Raw genomic sequence first — 20,247 nt, forward strand, 5'->3', positions numbered from 1 at the left:
CTCACCAAGCTGCTTGGCGATGGTCTTGTAGCCCATTACAGCCTTGTGTAGGTCTACAATCTTGTCCCTGACATCCTTGGAGAGCTCTTTGGTCTTGGCCATGGTGGAGAGTTTGGAATCTGATTGATTGATTGCTTCTGTGGACAGGTGTCTTTTATAAAGGTAACAAACTGAGATTAGGAGCACTCCCTTTAAGAGTGTGCTCCTAATCTCAGCTCGCTACCTGTATAAAAGACACCTGGGAGCCAGAAATCTTTCTGATTGAGAGGGGGTCAAATACTTATTTCCCTCATTAAAATGAAAATCAATTTATAACATTTTTGACATGCGTTTTTCTGGATTTTTTTGTTGTTATTCTGTCTCCCACTGTTCAAATAAACCTACCATTAAAATTATAGACTGATAATTTCTTTGTCAGTGGGCAAATGTACAAAATCAGCAGGGGATCAAATACTTTTTTCCCCTCACTAACTCCTTCAGTGACAAATACCTGCAGTCGCCTGCTTTCTAAAACCACCGTTGTTTCTCTGAAGTTGAAACTGCTGTAATCTAGACAAAGCATCCTCCTCCTCCTTTCCTGTGATCCTCCTCTTCCTCTCCTTGCTTTGCTGCAATAACCAGTCATATACAACACATCCTTGTATTGTAACATGTCCCCCTGTCATTCCCTGAGTGGTTTGTCTATCCATCTATGGCACAGTCTGAAATGGCACCCTATTCCCTAGTGCACTACTATTGGCTGGTAGTGCAATGTATGGAATAGACCAACATGTCTGCTGTGCCCTCAGTATATCTCAGTACATGGACTCACTGTCCCGAAGGTTTCCAAACGGCAGACTGAAGGTGCTGCCCAGTCTCTTGGTGGCTCTGCCCCCTCCCCTATTCTTCTTCCTGTTCCAGTTGAGTAAGGGGGCGGTGCTCTGCCCCTTAGCCCCGCCCATGGTCCGTAGCCGAGCGTTCTCTTCGTCTCCGCTGGGGGAGAGCATCACTGGCCTCCTATCCACCTGAACACACACACACACACACACACACACACACAGGAGATGTAAAACAACAAACACACACCTTTATATTTTACAAGGAGTACGTGCTCCTAAATTGAAAAATGTAAGTGCACACAAAGAAATGTAGGCGCACAATGACAAATATAATCTTTCTAGGCGTACTGGTGCGCCAAAATTACAACTCCAGGAGCCCTGACACACACATTAATGCAAGATCAAAGACAGATGCACGCGCACACACAGACACCCACACGCACCCTTACCTGTGTATCGTGTGTGTGCAGTGTGATGACGCTGAGTTGTACTCCTCTGTCGCTGCAGCTCTTCAGGGAGTGGACCACCTCTCCATGTTTAGCCCACTTAAAGTCCTCTCCATCCACCGCCACTATATAGTCCCCCTCCCTCAAACCTGCCTCCTGAAAACACATACACAGTATATTTCATTGCTGCATGAAATACTGTACATTTTCCGTTCGAGAATCTTAGGAAATAGGAAAGCAGAAGGTTAAGAGGAGACAGGGTGCTACCATCTCACCTGTGCACATCCCCCCGGCACCACCCCAGCCACCAAGACAGGAGAGTCTCCTCTGAGAGTCAGCCCCAGACCCCCCTCCCCTCGCTGGAGACACACCACACGCACCGGCCCCCAGCGTGCCCTTGCACAGAACACTGACAGGGGACCCTGCAGCGCACACACACACAGAGAAAGAGACAGGGATATCATCTTCATCATAATCATGATCAACTTCAAAACATAATCAAAGTCATAGTCTCCCTCTCTTACCAGCCTTTGGAAGATGTCAGTGACTGGGACAGTGGAGAAGTTGGGTGGTGTGATGTCTGGTTTGTGCTGGGTTTGAGCTGAGGGACAGGAGGGACAATCATCACTTACTACTATGTTGTATGTTCAGAAGTTATAACACACACCTCTCACAAAAACACACTCCTTCCCTCCCTCACTCACAGTGTATCTCGGGGGCCTCTGCAGTCTCGTCGAAGTCGTCCTCTCGGTCCATCTCAGAGTATTTGTCCAGGGAGCGTTTGTACATGAAAGAGAGCACCTCCTGTAGAATATCCATCTTCCTCAGGATCTTACATAGACCATGTACTCTCATAGCCTCCTCATGTCTGATCACTGCACAACGCAGGTGGGCCTTACCTACAGCGTGCGTACACACACACACACACACACACACACACACACACACACACACACACACACACACACACACACACACACACACACACACACACACACACAGCGCTTTAGTAGGTACTCACAACGACCATGCACACAAATCAAATATCTTTCTGTGTGTGTACTCACCCAGTTTGCGTCTGTCCTCGGGGTCTCTGAGCACCTGGCTGAGTGGGGGTCCGGCAGGAGTACTGACATGGAACTGGAGGAGAGCCTTCTCGGCCTCTTCATCACCCTCCTCTTCCTCAATGGACTCTACAGAACACAACAGACACTTTTATCCACAGTGACTTGCAGTACAATGACTGCATCCATTTTATGTATGTGCAGGAATAAAACCCACCACCTTGCGCCACACACACACACGTCATGCTCGCACCAACTGAGACCACACACACACACACGTTCTCATAAACCATCATCCTTGACACACACAGGTACTTACGGGCGTGGTCACAGAGAGCGACAGCAGCATTGTAGTGGGAGAGGGCTCTAAAGTGTTCTGCTTTCACTTGAACCATGGAGGCCCAGGAGAATGGGACATAGTCCTTCACTAGGGTCTGAGACATGGTCTGGAGTACCAAGCTATACACATTAGATACCTGCAGAGAGAGAGATTAAGAGAGAGAGAGATGCTCAGCAGGCTCTGCTCACACTTACTGGTCTGAGGCAAAACCACATGACTAACAACAGACACTTTATGGAACAAAGCCTTCACTATCTCATCCTGGAATATCCAAGGCCTGAGGTCATCTGCCTTTGGCATAAAGAGCAACAACCTGGACTTCACCAAAGAAATGAGAAATACAGACATTGTCATCCAACAAGAAACATGGTATAGAGGATATGGACCCACTGGTTGCCCTCTAGTTACAGAGCTGGTAGTCCCATCCACCAAACTACCAGGAGTTGAACAGGGAAGAGACTCAGGGGGTATGCTAACTTGGAATAGAGCAGACCTACTAACACACTATTAAATTAGCCAAAACAGGAACATTTTACATTTGGCTAGAAATTCAAAAGGAAATTATCTCAGAAAAATGTCCTCCTGTGTGCTACCTATATCCCACTCATTAGAATCCTCATACTTTAATGAAGACAGTTTCTCCATCCTGGAGGGGGAGATCAATCATTTCCAGTCCCAGGGACATGTACTAGTCTGTGGTGACCTAAATGCCAGAACTAGACAAGAACCTGACACTATCAGCACACAGGGGGACAAACACCTACCTGGAGGTGACAGCATTCCCTCCCCCATATGCCCCCCCCTAGACAACTACGACAACATAACCAACAAAAACGGGTAACAACTCCTGCAGCTCTGTCGCACGCTGGGTATGTACATAGTCAATGGTAGGCTTAGACGAGACTCCTATGGTAGGTACACCTACAGCTCATCCCTTGGCCGTAGTACTGTAGATTACTTTATCATCAACTTCAACCCAGAGTCTTTCAGAGCATTCACAGTCAGCCCACTGACACCACAGCAAAATCACCCATGAGGCATTGAAGCCGAACAAACTGCATACTATTAAGAAATGCTATAGATGGAAAGAAGGTAGTGTGGAAACCTACCAAAAAACTATTGGCCAACAACAAATCAAATCCCTCCTAGACAACTTCCTGGACAAAATATTTTCCTGCAGTATGGAAGAAGGTGTAAACTTAGCAGTAGGAAGCCTGAACTATATATTTGACCTATCAGCTAACATATCAAATTTAAATTCTGGCAGAAAATCTAAGACAACAAACAACAATGAGAAATGGTTTGATATAGAATGTAAAAACCTAAGAAAGTAATGGAGAAACCTATCCTACCAAAAACATAGAGAACCACAAAACGTTAGCTTACGCCTTCACTATGGTGAAACACTAAAACAATACACTAAGAAAAAAGAAGGAACAGCATGTCAGAAAACAGCTCATTGTGATTGAAGAATCCATAGAATCAAATCACTTCTGGGAAAATTGGAACACACTAAACAAACACGAAGAGCCATCTATCCACAATGGAGATGGATAAACCACTTGTCCAACCGTTTCAGCCATATAACAAAGAACCAAGAACAAAAACATGACAATTTACAAAACTTAGAATCCGCTATTAAAGACTACCACTGGATTCTCCAATTTCATTGAATGAACTACAGGACAAAATACAAACCCTCCAACCCAAAAAGGCCTGTGGTGTTGATGGTCTACTAAACTAAATGATAAAATATACAGACCACAAATTCAAATGGGCTATTCTTAAGCTCTTCAACATTATTCTCAGCTCTGGCATCTTCCCTAATATTTGGAACCAAGGCCCGATCACCCCAATCTACAAAAGTGGAGACAAATTTGACTCCAATAATTACCCTGGAATCTGCATCAGCAGCAACCTCTGAAAAATCCTCTGCAGTATCATCAACAGCAGACTCAAACATTTCCTCAGTGAAAACAATGTCCTGAGCAAATGTCAAATTGGCTTCTTACCAAGATACGTACGACAGACCACATATACACCCTGCACACCCTTATTGACAAACAAACAAACGTAAAGTTCTCATGCTTTGTTGATTTCAAAAAAGCTTTTGACTCAATTTGGCATGAGGGTCTGCTATACAAATTTGATGGAAAGCGGTGTTGCATATGACATTACAAAATCAATGTACACAAATAACGAGTGTGCAGTTAAAATTGGCAATAAACACACAGATTTAATTCCTCAGGGCCGTGGGGTGAGACAGGGTTGCAGCTTGAGCCCCACCCTCTTTAACACACACACATCAATAAATTGGCGAAGGCACTAGAACAGTCAGCAGATTATCTGGTGCTTCTGTCCTCAACCAAAGAGGGCCTACAGCAGCACCTAGATCTTCTGCACATATTCTGTCAGACTTGGGCCCTGACAGTGAATCTCAGTAAGACAAAAATAATGGTGTTCCAAAAAAGGTCCTGTAGCCAAGACAACAAATTCTATCTAGACACTGTTGCCCTAGTACACACAAAGAATTACACCTACCTCGGCCTAAACATCAACACCACAGGTAACTTCCACAAGGCTGTGAACGATCTAAGATACAAGGCAAGAGGGGGCCTTCTATGTCATCAAAAGGAACATCAAAACTCAACTAGGATCTGGCTAAACAATCTTCAGTCAGTTAACAAACCCATTGCCCTCTACGGTTGCGAGGTCAGAGGTCCACTCACCAACCAAGAATTCACAAAATGGGACAAACACCCAATTGAGACTCTGCATGCAGAATTCTGCAAAAATATACTTAGTGTAAACCGCAAAAACCCCAAACAATGCACACAGAGCAGAATTAGGACTATACCCGCTAGTTATCAAAATCCAGAAAAGAGATGTTAAATTCTACAACCACCTAAAAGGAATCGATACCCACACATTCCACCACAAAGCCCTCACCTACAGAGAGATTCACCTAGAGAAGAGTCCCCTCAGCCAGCTGGTTCTGGAGCTCTGTTCACAAACACAAACAGACCCCACAGAGCCCCAGGCCAGAAACACATTTAGACCCAATCAAATTATGAGAAAGCAAAATGATAACTATTTGACACACTGGAAAGAATCAACAAAAAAACAGCAAATTGGAATGCTATCTGGCCCTAAACAGAGAGTACACAGTAGCAGAATAACTGACCACTGTGACTGACCTTAAATTAAGAACATCATTGACTATGTACAGACTCAGTGAGCATAGCCTTGCTATTGAGAGTGGCCGCCAAAGCGTGTAAACTCTCGAGAGCCAGGTCTGCCTATGTGCCCACAAAATGAAGTGGAAACTGAGTTACACTTCCTAACCTCCGGCCAAATTTATGACCACATTAGAGACATATTTCCCACACCTCACACAGACACACAAAGAATGTGAAAACAAATTAAACATTGATAAACTCCAATATCAGTTAGGCGAAATACCGCAGTGTGCAGTCACAGAAGCAAGATTTGTGGCCCGTTACCATGAGAAAAGGGCAACCAGTGGAGCACAAACAACATTGTAAATACAACCTATAATTTATCTGTTTATTTATTTTCCCTTTCATACTTCAACTACTTGCACATTGTTACAACACTAACCTATAGCCAATAATATAACATTTGAAATGTCTCTATTCTTTTAAAACGTTTGTGAGTGTAATGTTTACTAAATGTTTCCCTTGTTTATAGTCTATTCCATTTGCTTCAGTAATGTAAACATATGTTTCCCATGCCGATAAAGCCCTTTGAATTGACTTTTGAGAACGAGAAAGTCAGGAGAATGGAACATAGTCCTTAACCAGAACGGATGAGAAGTCTTAAACAAGGGCACTGGATCAAGGTATTGCGCACCAGTGAGTACAACATGTTTGATATCCACACACACACACACACACACACACACACACACACACACACACACACACGTCCCCTCACCCGTGCGGCCTCCTTTGCCACTTGTAGCTGGGTGATGAAGTGTGTGTCCTGCGTTGTGAGTGTGACTCTTTCGAACACACACTCCTGCACCTGGGCAATCATCAGCCGGACCAGCATGCATAGTGACGGGCCACTCATATCCAGACTGGGAGCATTGGAGAAGTTCTCCTTCAGGTAGTTAAATGCACCTGGACACACACACACACACCACAGCTTTTACAAGTATGTTATAACACAGTAATTACAAAGATAACACAGAGCAAAAGCAAAGTGCAACCAGAAGATTAGTGTGTGTGTGTGTGTGCATAGCATGCGATGTTATTGTGAGTGTAAGAATGTGTGGTTACCTGCAGCTCTCTGGAAGGCGTCTATAGCCCTGTCTATGCCAGCTGTAGCAGAGCGGTCCTGTCTGGCACCTATCTGTGTGTAGAGAGCCCCCATGTTGAACAGCACACTGCCCTTCTCAAACGCCAACGCACGCTGGCACGATGGCACACCTGTTAGAGAGTCATACCTAGAGACAGAGAGAGGGGGAGGGGTGTGAGAGAGAGAGAGAGGGAGAGAGAGAAGGGGGAGGGGACAGTTGAGAGTCTCTCAGAACGTTCAGTCACCCCACTGACACCTCATCAGATCACAGCAAAATCACAGTCTACTTGAACAGAGCAATACTCAATCATGAGGCATCAAAGCCAAAGGAACTGAATAATATTAAGAAATGCTATAGATGGAAGGAAAATAGTGTGGAAACCTACCAAAAAACAATTAGGCAACAACAAATTCAATCCCTTCCTGGACAGATTCAAGACAACTTCCTGGACAAAACGTTTCACAGTAATAGTGAAAGTGTAAACTTGGCAGTAGAAAACCTTAACAGTATATTTGACCTCTCAGCTTCCCTATCAAATCTAAAAATGTCAAGCAGACAACCTAAAAATTAACAGCAAAGACAAATGGTTTGATGATGCAAAAACCTAAAGAAAGAAATTGAGAAACGTATCCAACCAAAAACAGAGACCCAGAAAACCTGAGTCTAAACAAACAACATGAAGAGTTATCTATCCAAAACATAGATGTATGGATAAACGACTTCTCCAATCTTTTTGGCTCTATAACAAAGAACACACAGCAAAAACATATACATGATCAAATACAAATCTTAGAATCAACTATTAAAGACTACCAGAACCCACTGGATTCTCCAATTACATTGAATGAACTACAGCACAAAATACAAAAACCCGCCAATGTATTTCACCCTGCACACCCTAATTGACAAACAAACAAACCAAAACAAAGGCAAAGTCTTCCCATGCTTTGTTGATTTCAAAAAACCTTTTGACTCAATTTGGCATGAAGTTCTGCTATACAAATTGATGGAAAGTGGTGTTTGGGGAAAAAAACAGTCTGACATAAAAAAAAAATCCATGTACACAAACAAGAGTGCGGTTAAAATGAGCAAAAAACACACATTTCTTTCCACACGGCCGTGGGGTGAGACAGGGATGCAGCTTGAGCCCCACCCTCTTCAACATATAATATATATATCAACGAATAGGTGAGGGCACTAGAACAGTCTGCAGCACTCAGCCTCACCCTACTAGAATCTTAAGTCAAATGTCTACGGTTTGCTGATGATCTGGCGCTTCTGTCCCCAACCAAGGAGGGCCTACAGCAGCACCTATATCTTCTGCAAAGATTCTGTCAGACCTGGGCCCTGACAGTAAATCTCAGTAAGATAAAAATAATGGTGTTCCAAAAAAGGTCCAGTTGCCAGGACCACAAATACAATTCCATCTAGAGCACACACACAAAACTATACATACCTCGGCCTAAACATCAGCGCCACAGGTAACTTCCACAAAGCTGTGAACGATCTGAGAGACTTTCTACGCCATCAAAAGGAACATAAAATTCAACATACCAATTAGGATCTGACTACTTGAATCAGTTATAGAACCCATTGCCCTTTATGGTTGTGAGGTCTGGGGTCCGCTCACCAACCAAGAATTCACAAAAATGGGACAAACACCAAATTGAGACTGCATGCAGAACTCTGCAAAAATATCCTCAGTGTACAATATAAAAACACAAAATAATGCATGCAGAGCAGAATTAGGCCAATACCCTCTAATTATCAAAATCCAGAAAAGAGCCATTAAATTCTACAACCACCTAAAAGGAAGAGATTCCCAAACCTTCCATAACAAAGCCATCAACTACAGAGAGATGAACCTGGAGAAGAGTCCCCTATGCATGCTGGTCCTGGGGCTCTGTTCACAAACACAAACAGACCCCACAGAGCCCCAGGACAGCAACACAATTAGATCCAACCAAATCATGAGAAAACAAAAAGATAATTACTTGACACATTGGAAAGAATTAACAAAAAAACGCTATTTGGCCCTAAACAGAGTACCACAGTGGCAGAATACCTGACCACTGTGACTGACCCAAAATTAAAGGAAAGCTTTGACTATTTACAGACTCAGTGAGCATAGCCTTGCTATTGAGAAAGGCCACCGTAGGCAGACCTGGCTCTCTAGAGAAGACAGGCTATGTGCACGCTGCCCACAAAATGAGGTGGAAACTGAGCAGCACTTCCTAACCTCCTGCCAAATGTATGACCATATTAGAGACATATTAGAGACCTCCTGCCAAAACTCCCCTATCTTTTGGGTGAAATATATATATATTTTTTATTTTTTTGTACCTTTATTTAACTAGGCAAGTCAGTTAAGAACAAATTCTTATTTACAATGACGGCCTACACCGGCCAAACCTGGACGACGCTGGGCCAATTGTGCGCCGCCCTATGGGACTCCCAATCACGGCCGGTTATGATACAGCCTGGAATCGAACCAGGGGGTCTGTAGTAAAGCCTCATCACTGAGATGCAGTGCCTTAGACCGCTGTGCCACTCGGGAGCCCATATCACAGTCTGCCATCACAGCAGCAAGATGTGACCTGTTGCCACATGAAAAGGGGATCCAGTGAAGAACAAACACCATTGTAAATACAACCCATATTTATGTTTATTTATTTTCCCTTTTGTACTTTAACTATTCTTTGCACATCATTATAACATTTAAAAAAATTTATAACACTGTATATATCCATAATATGGCATTTGAAATGTCTCTATTCCTTTGGAATGTTTGAGTGTAATGTTTACTGTTCATTTTTTATTGTTTATTTCACTTTTGTTTATTATCTATTTCACTTGCTTTGGCAATGTTAACATGTGTTTCCCATGCCAATAAAGCCCTTTGAATTGAACTGAGAGAAGGGAGAGAGACAGAGGATGAGACATGAACGAGAGAGGAGTAAGAGACGTGTGTGTGTGTGTGTGTGTGTGCATGCGGTGGGTTGCAGTGTGTGTGCGCGCGCGTCTGGTTTGTGTGTACCAGTGGAAGTGGACTCCTAGTGTTCGGTGTGGGGGGAAGAACCTCTGGTCCAGGTAATACAGCTGGTTATAATACTCCACCAGAAGCTCCAAACCTGCTTCATTACGACTGGGGGTACGCATGGCCTGTTGACAACAAGCACACAATTAAAACACACACACACACACACACACACACACACAACATGGAATAACAACATGCATATAACATGGATATTTACAGCCACTGAGGATCATCAACCAGTCAGCCAAAAGTCACTAAGTACGTTTACATGCACAGTAATAATTGGATATTAAACTGATTATGGCAGTAGTCAGAGTATGGCAATAGTCATGTAAACACCTGACTCTGCTTATCTTAATTGGCATAAAGTCCAAATCAAAGTAAACATACGCCAATTAAAACACCTGGTTTTCTGAGCAATCTTTCAAATCAAAAGGACATGTAAACACCTTCAAATCGGCGTTCCAGCTGTGCATTTCATCTGCGCATGTGCTAGCACCAGTCGAGCGGGTCTTCCTCTTTAGCACGAGTGAAGTGAGTTCGGAACATCTGAAGTCTTAGAAGTAATTTTCACATACAAACTTTATATGCCCGAACTCAGAATCAAATATGCTTCCCAAAAATAACATATGGTTGCTGTGGTAGAACGTTTATTTTGATTGGCGATTTTCTGCCATTATCAGAGTGCCATCAGGTAGCCTGATTTCAGATGTGTCCATGTAAACAGGATTATTAGGGAAAGCATTCTTCTTGCAAAGCATGTAAACGTTTTAATTGAACTATATTAATCCTATATTAAATCTGACTATCCATAATAATCGCATTATTGTGTGCATGTAACCATACTCAATGTCATATAAATCCACTAGGTGGCAGCATCTTCAACAGCATGAGCAGTTAATTAGCATTTCAAGCAGAGGGTATCTAACCTGTCTGAGCTCCATAAACTCCTTGATCTCCTTCTCAAACAAAGAGCTGTCCTCTCCATAGTGCTCACAGATAACGTCCTGACAGAGTGAAGAAAAAGAGATACTTTATTTAAAATAAAGATGTGTTAAAATGTGAGTACTGAGAACAAGCAAGAGAGTGAGAGATGGAGAGAGATATTATCTATTGTCCTCACCTTGAGGGACAGCGAGGTCCTATTGTGCTCACCTTGAGGGACAGTGAGGTCCTATTGTCCTTACCTTGAGAGGGACAGTGAGGTCTACTTCCTTGGTCTCCTTCAGACCCAGTGGGATCATGGGAACATTGATGGCTTCACTGAAGGAGAGAGACCAACACATGTGTTAAATGACATTTGTCACAAACTTCCACAGAAAACCCCAAATCTGCTTTCCCATCCGTCTCCCCCTCCCTCTCTATTATTACAGTAACCATATTGGTCAGTAGACCCTCACTCCTCTAATACCACAACACAGTGCATTAACTCCCCCCTCCCCCATGGGGTAATTAATGACAGTCTAATCAGAGGATTTGCCCCCCTGGTGACCCTGCTTCAACTGGGATGGAAGAAATCTTAGAAATGTCGGAACTGTGCCTGGCTAACACACACACACACACACACACACACACACACACACACACACACACACACACACACACACACACACACACACACACACACACACACACACACACACACACACACACACACACACACACACACACACACACACACACACACACACACACACACACACACACACACACACACACACACACACACACACACACACACACACACACACACACACACACACACTTCCCTCGCCTCATTACTAGCATTCCAGGCCACTCTCATTAGGCTAGAATTAGAGCAAATAGGCCATTGTGTGTTTGCGCCCTCCACCAGGGTGTGTGTACTTTCACACCAGGCTGATCACTAGAAACAGACTTTGATTTAGGAAAATGTCCTAAGAACGTCAATATTGGCCTTCCTCGGCAGTCACACATTTTTTTCATAATTATTGCCCAGCACGGGGCGAAGAGCGGTGCTCAGACCACTGCACCATGGCAGTTCACAATGCTCTTACAAGCCAGGAGAATACTTGATGATACTTAATGGAAACAGCGCCTTGTTTTTTTGTCATTTGTAAAGCCTTCCCCAAACCATAGCCCTAACTCCACCCAAAGGAAAACTCCACCCAAAAACCATTAGTCCATTGTTGATATCGTCCCAAAATGATTTGCTTGTCAGCAATCATGTTTTCAAGATACAGTATGCAACTTTAAAAACACAGAAATCATCCCCGTATGATGCATTTTGCATCATTTTAAAGTTACATATCTTGAAAACTTGATTGTTGACAAGCAAAACATTTTGGGACGATATCAACAATGGACTAATGAAACAAATACCAAAAGACAGTTTTTGGGTGGAATTTTCCTTTAACCATTTAGAATTAATACCTACATTTAACCCTTTGAGTTGTTTCTGTTTTAACCTTGTAACCACACAGAATTAACCCTTTAAAACACATAGAATTAATCCATAATACGTTGAATTTTGAAGTGAAACTATGAGATCTTGTTGTTCACGGTGCTTGCATGTTACCTCTCTGTCTGGTAGACCTCCATATTGCTGTTGAGTTCCTCTAGCTCTTCCTTCAGTAGCTGCAGGTTAGAGTTGACAAAGCTCAGCTCTAGAGCCACATTCTCCTTTACCTTGTTGTTAGTGGTGGCCCTGCAACACAAACATTCATATCAGATTTGATTATACAAACAAACACACCAAACACACTCCTTCGATATAATGTTTTTGATGAAAATGTGTCAGTTTGTCACTTTCACAAGGTTGTAGTAACATGTTAAGCTACTTAAGATATTGGTTTGAATCTAGGCTTTGCCGAAAAATAAGAACTAAGGAAGAATTTTCACTTCTTCCATTGACTTCACAAATCCCAAACACCAGATCTGCCCTGTAGAGTCTGCTTTGCGAGGCGTTCCCGGGATTATTGGCCAGATGGAAATGTGGGTTAGAAAACGCTGTTATTTCGATCTTCAACAGTTTGTATGTACAGTAGGGGTAGGCCTAGCTCATAAGCACTTCCTGAGAAGGGCCTACTTCTACTTCTCTCGCTCTCTAACTCACACATTCGCCCACTTCCCTCTCACTTTCACTACACTCTGGACATTATTCCTTCTCACTTTCACTACACTCTGGACATTATTCCTTCTCACTTTCACTACACTCTGGACATTATTCCTTCTCACTTTCACTACACTCTGGACATTATTCCTTCTCACTTTCACTACACTCTGGACAAAGGGCAGCAGTGTGTTTGGTGACTAAAGCTTCCGGTACTGTGGATTATCAGATGTAAACAACCCTAAGATCTTAGAACATTCCTCAAACGCTGAGGCATCACTTAGTTGTCATGGTATCTGACAGACACTTCTCACCACGTCACAGAAATCCCCCTGGTTACACAATAATTGCGAGTTTCTGGAGCCCTGACGAGTCACACCCCACACCCCCCCACATAATGCATTTGTTTAAAACCAAATCGAAAACTGTGACTATTTTTCAAACATCGAACCGACGTCAAAAAGCCCTTATCGCTCAGCACACACCTGCGAGAAAGCCACTCCCTTTGCTAGAAGAGGATTAGGAATCAATGAGAGCCAGTCTTTCAACCACAACAACAGGAGACTTGCCCCGATTAGAAGACACACACATGGTGAAAGGTTACCTTAGTTTAACTAGGCATGTTGGCACCTGTCTGAGGCTGAATGGGGTTGAGAGAGACAGAGGTAACGCACAAATACACACCTTGAACCACCAAATCGGTGACCCATATCCTCCTCACCCCACTAGAAGACCATTCCCACAGTATATAACACACTGGCCTGTTACACCAGCATGCCACCACAGAATGTGACGTCTTCATCAGCCAATCAGAAGCTCTAATGAGATACACCCCCTCCCCTCCTCTGTTCTCCCATCATCCTTTATTAGTCTCTGTCACTCTTACCCTCCTCCCCCTAGCTCCTACCACCACAAACTAGTTCACTGACAACAACTCATCGTGTGTGTGTGTGTGTGTGTGCGTGTACACATGACCGACTGGCTTTCAACCAGAGTGTCCTGCATGATGCCAAATAACTAGGTTAGCCCACTGGAATGAACTGCAAAAATCTCTGAAGCTGGAGACTCTTATCTCCCTCACTAACTTTAAGCATCAGTTGTCAGAGCACCTTACCGATCACTGCACCTGTACACAGCCCATCTGAAATTAGCCCACCCAACTACCTCATCCCTATATTGTTATTTATTTTGCTCATTTGCACCCCAGTATCTCTATTTGCACATCATCTCTTGCACATCTATCATTCCAGTGTTAATACTAATTGTAATTATTTTGCACTATGGCCTATTTATTGCCTTACCTCCATAACTTGCTACATTTGCACACACTGTATATATATTTTGTGTATTTTTTGACTTTATGTTTTGTTTTACCCTATATGTAACTCTGTGTTGTTGTTTTTAATCGCACTGCTTTGCTTTATCTTGGCCAGGTCGCAGTTATAAATGAGAACTTGTTCTCAACTGGCTTACCTGGTTAAATAAAGGTTAAATAAAAATAAAAAATAAAAAACGGAACTAAAGCCTTAACTCACGATCGGTGATAATGCAAGTCTTCAGGTCTCAGGCAAGGTTAGGCTACTAATCACGAGAAGATGGTTCACTGAACTACTTCCGTTACACATGTGGGCGTGCAAGTCCAAAGACAGCTCCACTGGGACTGGTGAGGATAAACATGTCTCCCAATGAAACCCAGAAAATCAGGGATGAGATTCCTGCAGACAGCTGCCCTCCCTGGGAAAGTCTCTCTCTCTGCATGGGAATGGGAAGGTGCAGCAGTGGGACGAAGCCTGTTGATTGGGGGCTGACTGGGGGTGCCGGGGGGCTCGGTCTCTGTGATCCAGTCTCAATAGAGGGGAGGGAGGGGGAAGGACTGGGTGCTGCTGGGGGCCTAAATATTTTGCTTATTCTATATTTCCCTTATCCTAGCTTTTCTCAAAACCTAAAAAACAAGTGAGGGGAGGGAGGGTTGACACACACACACACACACGGGGTTGGTTTTCTTTCAGTTAGCTTGATGTTGTTCTGGGTGTCTTTCTTATGACAGCCTGACTCAGAAGCCAAACAGCCCACTATATAAAAAGGAAGCACACTGCTCTGCTTTAATTCAGTGCTACGTCTCCTCCTCCCCCATCTCAGAGAGAGAGATAGAGCCTGTCCTATCGTACCATAGCGCTACTCTTCTACACAACCACTCCAATACACCATGTCCTTTAGTGGCTCCCACAGTAACACTGTACATATATAAGCGTGGGATGAATTTGATGAACTGTTTGAAAGTTGAAAACGAATAAAAGGGAGAGAGGATGACACTAATGCTCTGAGAGAGGTTGGTTTGATGTGCTAGAAACCCTAGCTCAGCTTTGATGTCCTGCCACCAGCCTCTTCATTCCTCCTTTCTCTGAAAAAAAATCCTATTGACTTTAAAGGAGACAGAATGAGAACAGGCTGTACTATCTCTGTACAAGTTCAGCACAGATCAGAGAGAGCGTGTTTGTGTTTGATAAGACCGTCTAACTGGCAAATTATACTTTAAAACTGGTGGGGGGGGGGGAATGAACGGAATCAAACCTGCCGATTGACCCCACACACGGGAAACAAACAGAGCCATAAAACAGGGTGGTGTGTGTTTGGAGGCATTCCCCATACACCCTAAAACATAGTTTGGTAGATCCATCTGCTAAGCTCAATGTTTCCACAGGTAGTAGGGCTCTGGGTTCCTTTTTCCACCACAGCGGAGGGGAGGAAGTGGATGCGCCCCAAAGCTGCCCAGGAGGACAGTGTACACACAGGATCAGGGACAGTATTCGACCACTGTCACGTCCTTCACCCAGCCCAGCTCACCTGAAGAGGTTTTCAGCCCCGGCCCTCATCCTCATCTCCTTGTTGATCTGCTGGTTGATACGAGCTCTACGGTGCTGCAGCTTACTGCGCTGGGTCTGGGAACACGGATCACAACCCTAGAGAGAGAGAGGGGGGGGGGTTTGGAAGAGAGATTGTGGTTAATGCATAACGTGCTAAAGCACAACAGATGTCTGTCTATCTCTGCTTGCTTGTGTCTAGGCCCTATGTGTAATTCTAGTTGACATGCATTTGTGTAGAAATGTATAACAAGCATGTAATAAACACCAAGTGTACGTAAAGAAGAGAGTATTCCTAGCCGAACAGGTAGGGGTTGGTGGATTGTTCAGTGAATTACATTACAAAGCCCTGTAATAGAGTATTCCTAGCCGAACAGGTAGGGGTTGGTGGATTGTTCAGTGAATTACATTACAAAGCCCTGTAATAGAGTATTCCTAGCCGAACAGGTAGGGGTTGGTGGATTGTTCAGTGAATACATTACAAAGCCCTGTAATAGAGTATTCCTAGCCGAACAGGTAGGGGTTGGTGGACTGTTCAGTGAATTACATTACAAAGCCCTGTAATAGAGAGTATTCCTAGCCGAACAGGTAGGGGTTGGTGGACTGTTCAGTGAATTACATTACAAAGCCCTGTAATAGATACACCTGAGCACCTCGTTAGTTCCCCTCCCTGATTAAGTATGAGTGATTAACCGTTCACACTCTTGTACGGGTTGAAAATTGCAGATTTGGACACTGGTACGCGCTTCAATTGGAATGCAATGGCTGTACAGTAACACGCGATACATGACGTTAGAGCTCAGGGTCTCCTCTTCACAGTGGTGTATGGGTTTTGACTGACAGCTGTTCTGAACAAGAAGTTTCCCCCATCCCTCCCGCTAGTTGGTCAACTTTTGTTGTCCGAGTGAGGGAAATGGTGTAAACTACGAGGAGTCAATGCATTTTGAAAGATGAGACGTTGAGGATTATAATAAATACCGCTTTGATGTCATACAAGCAAGCCAAACACCCGTGAGTCCAAATGTGCACTTCCCATTTCCATATGATAGAACTAATGTAATATACAGTGTCAACGTTTATGATCACTATGTTTGATGTACAGTTCCAAGATTATATGGGTTGTCCTGAACAGAATGAGCCTGTGTTCTGTTGTATTGTGAAGAAAATCTGCCGCGGACCACGCATCTGAATGCACTCATGACTCCATTCTATGCACACCAAAATTACAATCTGCTTCTCTGAATTGCCTTGTGAAAGCCTAACACTAAGGTCGTATATTATAATTTAGCTAGTCATGTTGGCAATAGAACAAGCTTTCAAATTATGCCCACCTGAGCCAGATTGCGATTTATAATGGACCGTTTTTGGATTGCGTAAACAGTAATTGTGTAAAGGTGGGTATGCAGGGCTGTGTTCCAAACACAACAACTACAAGTGTACTTGCTCTAGTTTCTCAACAGCACAGCTAGGAGAGTTCAAAAAGCACCTTATAGTTGAAAACTTATTTGAGTCATAAAAGTCCATTGAAATTACTTAGGAACTGTGCACACTTTGGAGAGGAGTGTGGCCACTTGGAAACACCAGTTAGACCTCTCACCCCAACATTTCCAGGAATATTCTTGTATCCTGAGTATTTTCAGATTTCTTCAACAAATGCAGCAAAAAGTACAGTAAATGTAAAATGCACATAAAAATCAACAGTGTAATGTTTTGAACTGTGTTAGGTGAACTGTTGTGTCCTCACCTTTAGTCTAATAATGTTCCCATAATCTCCAAACTGTTCCCTTTTAATTGCTACCATGGTTATGCATGTGCTTTCCATATTCCTTGTGTTTGAAACATTTCAATTTGGCCCTATCCATATAGGCCAATTCACACGTGTAAGGGGTTAAGACTACCCGCCTCCATCATAGTTAGGATCAGATAGCCTACTACATTGGCAACAGGATCCCCGTGGCGATGGTTGCCAGGAGACCAAGCCCCAGTAGACCTCGGTCGGTAACCTGCTGTGAGGTAAATCCTTAGACGTCACAGTCCACGGAGCGGAGGAGACTTGGAATACCTCTTAGACCTGACCCCTGCCTACGATACAAATACAGCCACCAAAAGTTACCAGTGCTCTTTTCTCCAATACTGTAACTTCATCCCGCACCACCACGTCTGTAAGTAGCTAAGATGGGCTCTGAGATCTCAACTTAGAAGACATATCAGGCTGGGAAGAGGGGGTGAGCAATCATCACTTGCTGCTAGGAGAACAGAGCCTAGATCAGGACTGTACTAGTGTCTGATGATGATGCTGATGCACCATATTACTAATAGAGCTCAACCCAGGGACATCTGCAATTGCTACAGGGCCACCTTTTACAGACACCTGACTCCACTGTAGTCTTCCTTTAGTCTGCTGATAAAGGACAACACATGTACATGTCTTGCCAACATGTAGGCCTACAATCGTCAGGAAATGAACAGAAAATGACAGTTGATGTTCTGTGGTCAGATGCAGATGAATGGTTAAAAGCAGCACTTGGTGGTCCTATCGCATGGTGTGTTTTGTCCTAAAACCTGCTGACTAGGCTCTTATTCATTCAGTACAGAGGAACAAGGAAGAGAAGGACCACAACATGGTAGGAAGGGCCCTAATAGGGTATGCTAACCCCAAAATGAGAGTTGAAAAGAGATACTGTCCTTATTCCTTTCCCTCTCCCCCTCACCTTATCTCACTCTCTCCGTACTCCCTCCATTTCCTTCCCTCTCCCACCTCCCTTCATCCCTCGCTCAGTGAGTTGTTTGTTTTGTGAGCATGCAGCCAGTAATCCTCAGAGTGCTTGTAGGGATTAGGGTGCTAGCCTAGCCATGCTCCAGCCCCCGGCCTTCAGTCCCCTGCTCCAGCCTCCCAGCTCAGCCATAGCCGTGCTCCAGCCCCAGCCCCAGGCCTCCAGCCCACTGTCCCAGCTCAGCCATAGCCGTGCTCCAGTCCCCTGCTCCAGCCTCCCAGCTCAGCCATAGCCGTGCTCCAGCCCCAGCCCCAGGCCTCCAGCCCACTGTCCCAGCTCAGCCATAGCCGTGCTCCAGTCCCCTGCTCCAGCCTCCCAGCTCAGCCATAGCCGTGCTCCAGCCCCAGCCCCAGGCCTCCAGCCCACTGTCCCAGCTCAGCCATAGCCGTGCTCCAGTCCCCTGCTCCAGCCTCCCAGCTCAGCCATAGCTGTGCTCCAGCCACAGGCCTCCAGCCCACTGCCCCAGTTCAGCCATAGCCTTGCTCCAGCCCCAGCCCTCCAGCCGGGGGACAGCGGGGGGTGAAATGGGGTAAATAGGCTCTCCTAGCCACATACCATCAGTACCATGACACCTACCCTCTGGACACTATCCTACCCCAATCTACCCCCCATGCCGCAATAGCAGACCCCCTACCGAAGTCACCAAAAGTTTACCAACATAAGGCAACTCAATACAGGTCAAGGATACCCCCTCAATGAATCTATCAACAGTTCAGTAATGACACTGCATGGCAATGCATGTCAATAATAAATAACTTTGAATAGTACATATTTGATCTGGTATTGATTGAAATATTATTGTACTGTTCATAGCAGATGCAGTCAATTTTCCATTTGGACGTGTCATACATATAAAGGTGTGTGTACTGTTGGTACAGTACCGTGTTTTTCGAACTACAACTGCGTATCTCTCACCTTTCTGATACTGCCGTTGTGACTCCCCTCCTCTATCCGTGCGGGAAGCTCCAACTCCTCGTCCGAGCCAGCGTCAGACAGCTCTGGCTCTCTACAACAGAATGTCCCAAGGCCGTTAATTTCTACAAAATAAAACCAACACTTTTCCTCCCGTTCTACTCTAGCCAACCCTACCAGTTATTGTCACGGTATTTCTTTAGCAAGCAGACAGTGTTTGAGTGTTAGATTTTGTCTATGGTTTGAACAATATCAAAACAAGTGAACTGGGAATGAATAGATGAGCTCGTTCTGGCTAGCGGTTTTTGTTAGTAGCATAGCATTGTCCCACAACTAGACAACAGTACACTTGCCTCGTCGCAGGTTCTTCTCCCATCATCAAGCCAGGAAGCTATGCAATTTGTTGCACCAATACTTTCGTAATTCCAAATGTCCGCAGGCCAGGGTCTGTTGCGGTGGATGGGTAGCGAGAAAATCAACATAGAAAAGACCCAGAACAAAACAATCACTGTCTTATTTTGCAACTCGCATTCGTGCACCCCTCTCGCTCACAAACCAGCTGAAAAAAAACTCGTGG

At 44.3% G+C, this 20,247-nt stretch overlaps 1 protein-coding gene across 1 annotated transcript; it reads right to left on the reverse strand.

Moving 5' to 3' along the window:
- Positions 1-431: 431 nt before the first annotated feature.
- On the reverse strand, positions 432-20,046 carry LOC311124064 (rhophilin-1-like; the record flags this gene model as incomplete). The annotated part of the gene is made up of 16 exons (XM_084198280.1): positions 432-1,004; positions 1,268-1,420; positions 1,540-1,686; positions 1,789-1,865; positions 1,969-2,163; positions 2,332-2,457; positions 2,648-2,804; positions 6,626-6,813; positions 6,973-7,139; positions 10,030-10,154; positions 10,962-11,039; positions 11,220-11,295; positions 12,590-12,718; positions 15,968-16,083; positions 19,674-19,764; positions 20,024-20,046. The coding sequence occupies 16 exons, from the start codon at positions 20,044-20,046 to the stop codon at positions 795-797; spliced, it is 2,058 nt and encodes a 685-aa protein (XP_084054406.1). The 3' UTR covers positions 432-794.
- Between the last annotated feature and the right edge of the window lie 201 nt (positions 20,047-20,247).

Source organism: Coregonus lavaretus (assembly GCF_964263955.1).
Source record: "Coregonus lavaretus genome assembly, contig: HAP1_SCAFFOLD_566, whole genome shotgun sequence".
Taxonomy (NCBI): Eukaryota; Metazoa; Chordata; class Actinopteri; order Salmoniformes; family Salmonidae; genus Coregonus; species Coregonus lavaretus.